Source organism: Athene noctua, chromosome 2 (assembly GCF_965140245.1).
Source record: "Athene noctua chromosome 2, bAthNoc1.hap1.1, whole genome shotgun sequence".
Taxonomy (NCBI): domain Eukaryota; kingdom Metazoa; phylum Chordata; class Aves; order Strigiformes; family Strigidae; genus Athene; species Athene noctua.
In genome coordinates this window covers 108,551,489-108,558,710 of record NC_134038.1, presented here as the reverse complement: position 1 = coordinate 108,558,710, position 7,222 = coordinate 108,551,489, and the positions used below count along the sequence as shown (strand labels likewise).

General features: G+C 50.3%; 1 protein-coding gene across 1 annotated transcript; it reads left to right on the top strand.

Annotated features, from left to right (window-relative positions):
* Positions 1-365: 365 nt before the first annotated feature.
* LOC141956686 (solute carrier family 22 member 13-like) lies at positions 366-6,667 on the top strand. The gene is made up of 10 exons (XM_074897490.1): positions 366-752; positions 1,947-2,050; positions 2,835-2,989; positions 3,107-3,275; positions 3,639-3,759; positions 4,371-4,465; positions 4,978-5,192; positions 5,974-6,082; positions 6,237-6,446; positions 6,577-6,667. Exons 1-10 carry the CDS (start codon positions 381-383, stop codon positions 6,665-6,667), a joined length of 1,641 nt encoding a protein of 546 aa, XP_074753591.1. The 5' UTR covers positions 366-380.
* The last annotated feature ends 555 nt before the right edge of the window (positions 6,668-7,222 follow it).

Here is a 7,222-nt window from a genome sequence, read left to right as displayed (position 1 = left end):
CCACACTTAGGAAAATTAGCCCTCATTTACAGAGTCACAATTTCATGTCTCAGACAAAAACATTGCACCGCAGCACAGTTGCCTTTAGGAGGCCTTGGGGGACACTCCAGGCTGAGAGAAGACAATTTCTCCCTGTGCTGTCCCCAAGAGTGGCAATGCTCTGGCACCTTTGTCCTGGCCCCAAGAACAGGGAGGGAATGACTGGTGACAAAGTACACCCTGGAGGACTGCAGTATAGCATCATAATGGGCAAACATGCTGTTACAACTGCTCATTTTATCACACCTGATTAGGGGTTTAGTGCTCATATAGTTTAAATATTAATATTTGCTTATTTAAGCAATGTGCCCTAGTGCAGCCTGGCCATAGGGGTAGTCACCATGGCTGAGTTTGGCGATTTTATAAGTGCTCTGGGAGAATTTGGACTGTATCAGAAACTGCTGGTACTGTTCCTCTCCCTCCCACTACTTCTTAATCCTTTCCAAATGATTGGCCAAGTGTTCATGGTTGTGGATGTGCCTCACCACTGTGACACCAGCTGGATCCTTGCCATCGGCCCGAACCTGACAGAGGAAGAGCAGCTGAACCTCACACTGCCCCGAGATGTGGACGGGGCATATGAGCAGTGCTACATGTACTCGCCAGTGGACTGGGATCTTGGCTCCATTGTGGAGTATGGCCTGAATGCTACAGAGAAATGCAGCAATGGCTGGGTGTACTCTTCAGCACAACCACCGTCCCTGCTGACTGAGGTCTGTAATCGCCTTTTGACATGCCAGGGACATGGAAGGGAAAGGATGGGCATATGCTGTTCTGTAATTTGGTAAGCCAATGCCAGCTGTTGGGCAGTCAGGCTGAAGTTTACATCAGGCACTGGGAGACCTTGGGGTTCCACCACATGGATTGCAGCTGTAATCCTTGGGAGGTTGTTGCAGGAAGACCATGATGGAGATGTCCAGGGGGGCACACACAGAGACAGTGAGGGTGTTAGTCCAGCACACGCTCTGCCCACCATTCCTCCCCTTTCCGGTATCCAGGCCCTTGAACCCATGATGTATCTTGCCTGGAGGGACCTTTTGGGTCTCACTGCCACAATTTCCCTTATTCTTCAGCCTGGTTCTCCATGCATAACTTTCTCTGTGAAAGGCATTTACCTTCCAAGGGCTTGTCATTGATATTTCCGGGGTCTTCAAAGACCTTCAGGGCTGCAACAAGACATGGGCCATGCAGTTGAGCAAAGGCTCTGTCTGTCAGCATCCTCTCTCTGGACCTCTGTTCCTCTCTAACCTTCCCTCATTCCTCCTTTCCTCTTCCCTCCCTCTCTCCTTTCCTCACTCCAAGCTCCAGTACTTTCTTATGAGTACCTTCCTCTCAGCTGAAATCAGAGGAGAGAGTCCAGCCTCTGGCATATGCAAAGGTTCCTTGGGGTTCCTGAAGGACTGCATCCATTCCACACCCAGCTTCTCTAAAGGCTCCTCAACATCTGCTGCATCCCTTCCCACTCATACACCAATCCTCCTTTACCAGAGAAAATGTTACTCTCCTGTTCTCCTCCTCCTTCCACCCTGTCCTGCTTTTGCAGCCACAGAAGCAAGCTGCTAGGACTTTTATCCCAAGGTCCCACTTTAAGCAAAACTTGCCAACCTGGAGGGTCCCTTGGGGATGTTTGACCTGGAGGGCAGTCCTGTGGGTTCCAACACTTGAGAGATGTGCACCATAATGAAGGAGCAGGCTGAGAACTCTATACGCCTGTCCCACCTCTGACTTGTGTCCTATGTGCAGACCATGGAGGCTCATGTCCTTGGGGGTGGGTTTTCTGCTCCCAGGGTCTGGAATGACTTCAGGCACCAATCTCCTGAGTCTACCATGGACCAGAAGGGTTGCCCACCCTCAGAAAGCAGCTGGGGTCTGTTGAGAGAAAAAAAGTCTGTGTTTCCTTCCTCCAGTTTGACCTGGTGTGTGACAGGAAGTACCTGAATGACATCTCCCAGTCCATCTACATGGTGGGGCTTCTCCTAGGAGCCATGATCTTTGGGCCACTAAGTGACAGGTGAGAAAACACAGTCACCTTCACAGAGTTATTGTTCAGCATGCAGAGACAGCCCAGCTGAGAGTTCAGGATATCCATGCACTGAGCACAAAATACTCTCTCTGCAGAACTTGATCCTCTTGCCTGAACGAGGGCATCTGGGGCCACCTGACAAGTCTGTAGATGTCTGAGGGTTAAAAACAGCAGGAGGCAGATACAGCCTTATATAGGGGGTTCTTCAGGAATCACAGGTCTACACCAAAGTGGTGTCTCAGCTACCCAAGGGAACCCCAGGAATCCCAGATACCTACATTTGGGCACAGAGTTGGACTGACCTTCAGCTGTGTTGACCTGACCATGTGCCCCTTCTTCCTGAATCTCTTCTCAGCTCATGGTGTCCAAGACCAAAGTCCTCAGCTCCCTAGAGGACATGGACAAACAGGGGAAACGGAAAGGAGAAGGGCACAGCATATGTACAGGGTGTTTCACAGGGGAAACAGCACTACAGTCCATTTCAGTCTGATCCTCACTGCTCTCAAGAGAGGGGACATGGGGGCCCTTCAAGGGCCTGCTGCTTTAGCAGCATCTCCTTTTTCCTTTGCTAGCGCTGTGACAGGTCAAAAGTGGAGATGCTGCTTTTCCTAATGGTTACTTCCTGGGATATATAGAGAAGCTTTGTTCACATGGATGTCAAATCTCCTCTGGTGTGAATGGTTCTGAGATCACTTTGTATTCTACATGGGCTTTTCCCCATCCTCACAGGGTTTTTCCAGATACCAACTGTGTCTTCCCTCTTCCTCCACAGAGTAGGCCGTCGGCCAATCTTTCTGATCTCCATCCTCCTCCAAGGTTTGTTTGGTGTAGGAGTTGCCTTTGTGCCCCATTTCTATGTGTACATGGCCTTCAGATGTGTCGTGGGGGCTTCAGTGTCAGGAATTCTGATTACTGCCTTGGCCTTGGGTGAGTAGGGTGCCCCTGCCCAAAGGCAAACAAATGTGGCCACACAAGGTGCAATAACAAAAGATAGCCCTGCATGTTTTGAAAAGGGAGACCCTGAGCCTTCATTCTTCTTTTCAGCTACAGAATGGGTTGGTACCTCCTCCCGGCCAAAGGCAGTGCTTATTTCTCACTGCTTTTTTGCCATCGGACAGATGATTTTGGCTGGCTTGAGTTATGGTATTCGCAACTGGAGGCTGCTGGAGATTGCAGGATCTGCTCCAGTGTTTGTCCTTTTCTTCTACATCTGGTAAGTGGGACACGCACAGAGCTCCTTGCAGACATGACAAAAGTGGGTGTGAAGGGTGGCAGTGAGAAGGCAGCAGCTCAGGAGCAGGCTGGGTCTTTCCTATCAGAGTGCAGATGCTGGAGAGGCTTCTGCAGAGCTCAGCACATCTCCCTGGGGCACGGGACCCCTGAGAGCAGCAGCTGCTTTGCTTCAGGTCTTCAGATGTGGCCTCTGGGGCCTAAATGTAGGCCAGGAAAAACTGACCTGAGGAGGTATTTAGACCTCTCCATCACGTGTGAGGCCCATTGCTTGCTGGACGTGGTTGCGGGCCATGGAGAAACTCAGCAGGTCACAACAGCATCTCCTATTTCATCTCCTTGGCAGGGTGCTACCAGAATCAGCTCGGTGGCTGGTGACAAAAGGCAGAATAGAAGAAGCTAAAAAGGTCCTTCAGAAGGCAGCATCCATCAACAAGCGCACCATCCCACCAGGACTCCTTGAGCAGGTACCTGTGGTGGCATGGGGAACTGCTTGTTGTCCTCAGAGACATCCCTCTGCGCTTGGGCAGCCATTGGAGCTGAGGTCATCCGATAAACATCTTCCCATGCCCACTGGGGATGATTTGGGGATGGACTGTGTGTAACTCCAGCTTCAGCTGCATTGTACAGAGACAAGGTCAGGGAAGAGGCACAGCTTCCACTGAGGCTCAGCCTGAAGCTTTCTGGAGTCCACCCTGGGATATGGAAAGGACTCAAGAGCTTCCCTGGCTTTTTTTCTGTGAGGGCTGCAGGAGTGCTGAGGATGAGCATGAGGTCTCTGTTTGGTCTGTGGTTTTCCATGCAGAAATGCCTGAAGGGGGGTTATGTTCTTGCCCACTCCAAAGTCCCTACGCTGGGGAAATATTCTTCCCGAGGAACCTCTTAGTCACCAAACTCCTGTGCTAGGCACCCAGAGCACAGATGCAGGAGCCCGGCCCCCAGGGCTGCCCTCCCTCACAGAGCAGTTTGGGGCCACAGGCGTGTCCCGCTGAGGCTTTCCTTTGAGTGTAGATGGAAAAGGAGCTAGCCATGGGTTTCTTTTGCCTGGTTTGACTCTTTGGCTTTCTGCATTTTGAAGTTGAAGCCTGAGACACAGACCAAGTCTGGAAGTACTCTGGATCTCTTTCGGAAGAAGCACCTCCGGAAGGTGACTTTAATCATGTTGTGCACCTGGTAAGACATCCCCTGCTCCCCTCTTTCTAAACTTCTAGGTGAAGAAAAGAAGGGATTGATGGTTAGTCGTACCTGTAAGTTCACATCATGGGGAGGTGGGGTGTCCATATTTACGTCTATGTGTTCATTCGTTCTCTTTCTGGCTCGCCAGAGTGGACCAGATCTACCTTGTCTGGGCATGGGGAGAAGCTGAGTATTCGAGGTGCTGTGGGTTTTGTGAGAAAGGCTGTAGTAATTCCTGCTTTTGGCAATCTCTGGACCTTAGAGTAGTTTTGTGCCCTCCTAGAAGTTTTGGGTGCAGTCTAAATGTTGCTGACCACATGGGGATTTATACTGCTTTGTCTCATGTAACTATGTCCAACAGATTTGTCACAGATTGTGCCTAGGAGTAAAACAGAGATTGCTGGGAGTTTAAATAAGTTGTGTGTGGTCTAACCATCCTAATTTTTGAGGATAAATGCCTGAAAACCCTATCTGGTTACATATTCTATTCCACTTTACTTGAATTTCAGGTTTGCAGACAGCCTTGTCTACTACGGACTGAGCCTTAATGTGACAAGTTTTGGTCTGGACATCTACCTGACGCAGCTTGCCTTTGGGGTAGTGGAGTTAGCAGCTCGATATAGCTGCATTTTCTTGCTGCAGTGGTTTGGCAGGAAGAAAACCCAGGCTGTTGTCCTGCTGCTGTCTGGCCTGATGTGTCTTATCATCATTTGCATCCCTGAAGGTGAATAACCTCTTCCCAACCCAAGAGCACAACCAGGCAGAGCCCCAGATAGCTCAGAACTATCCTCCTAGCCCAGCTGGCAGTAGACCCACACCCATTCCCAGAGGCTGAGCTGTCTCATGTGCCATAGACCGAGGGGCTGCACTCCCAACGTGGTAGCTTCTTCTCTGAATGACTTTTTTCTCCTTCAGAGCTGTTCCTGGTCCTTCCAAAGCTCCTGGCCCTTGGCAGGCAGTGTTCATTACACACCATTACTCACTAGACACCACCACCACCTCTTCTCAGAAAACCGTAGCAGAAGAGGTGTTCTAAAACCACTTTGTCTCACTCCTTTAGATGAACAATAAAAGCAAATGCCCCCCCCCATCTGTTTCTCCCTAAGCATGGTAGCAGTCTGTACCCTCACCTCTGCTGCTGTGTTAGTGCTGCGAGTAAGGCTGAAAGAAAGAGAGGGTCTGCACGATGCTTTCAAGCTCATGGACATGACATTTCCAACTGAACACTCCCCAGAGACCTGTGGTGGCTCAGTACCTCACTCTAGTTGCAGATTTAGGAAATGCCAAAGTCCTCAGGATATATCTGGGTTCTCTTTGCCAATTGTACAGAGGGTATTTTCCAAGAAAGGGAGCATTAGGAATGATTTCCAATGGGGTAGGTGGTAGATTTGCTTGGTGAGTTCATTAGAAAAGGCTGTCCCAAGAAATAACACAGCAGAGACCTTTGGTCCCAACTGAACCTTCCCCAAGGAGGTAACAGCGGTGGTCTCTTCTCCTCCCCTCAGACCAGCCTGTGGCGACCACAGTCCTGGCCATCATCGGCAAATTTACATCCACAGCCTCCTTCTCCACCTCCTATGTCTACTCCGCAGAGCTCTTCCCCACGGTCATCAGGTGAGGTCTCCACACACATTGGAGGTTCCCTCCACCATGGCTGGTGGCAGTGGTGGGGCAAGAGCCTGGTTGTCCCCATGGCTGCAGTCAGTCCCACGGTGGCCCAGGGATGCTGAGCCCTGCCCACACCTCCCACCACCCCTTGCTCCCCCAGGCAGACCGGCGTGGGGCTGTGCTCGATGTCTGCACGGGTGGCAGGGATCATGGCCCCGCTGATCCGCCTCCTGGGCCAGTACCACCAGGCCATCCCCATGGCCATCTTCGGGAGCATCCCCGTGGTGGGGGGGCTGCTCTGCTTTCTGCTGCCTGAGACCCGTGGCACTGACCTGGTGGACAACATGGGGGTGGCTACACCCCAGGTGAGGTGGGTACCTGGAGCTCTGAATTTAAGGAAAAAAAAAAACAAAGATAAAAATTTAAGGCAAAGATAAATATGTCAGAAACCAGGTTGGAAACAGTAGCAACTCTTCCTCTTTCTGTCTTGTTTTCAGCAGCAGGAGACAGGAAACTTTGCACAAGAGAGACACCGGAAAGGATGGAGTAGAATTGGAGGAGGAAACCTACAAATGCTACGAGAGCAAGTGAAGAATGGAGAGGCATATACTAAATGTTTAGTCTGATCTGATCCTTCTTAAAGCAGACCAATGAGGCATTGCTGTCTGGAAACTGGTCTTTCAGATCGACACAATATTTGTGGTCAGGGAGAGAGATGATCTGTGTCACTCTGCATTTGGAAAAGATGCACTTCAAACTGTTCCTGAATCCCAGTCAGTTATGCCTGGCTGCGTGAGTCCTCCCAACGTGTTTCCCAGTCCTTTGCAAACTGGTACCCGTGGAACCATCCCTGTTGTGTTTTACAGCAATAAAGAATCGCCAGTAGGGTGGTAGTACTGGGCAAGCGAGCGCTGGGCTGTGTCCTCCTGCACTAATCGCTTGGGCCATCAGCTTTCTCGTCGGTCCAAGCCTCAACGTTCGACTAGGATGTCACTGAAACCCTGTCACACATGTATTTAGCTTTTATTTCCATGTGGTGTTGAATTTGACTTTCCACATGAATAATATAAATTATACTCTGAGTTTGATAAGAGACACTTGTAATGCAATATGTGAATAATAAATGGTGTTGGTTTTTTTTTTCCT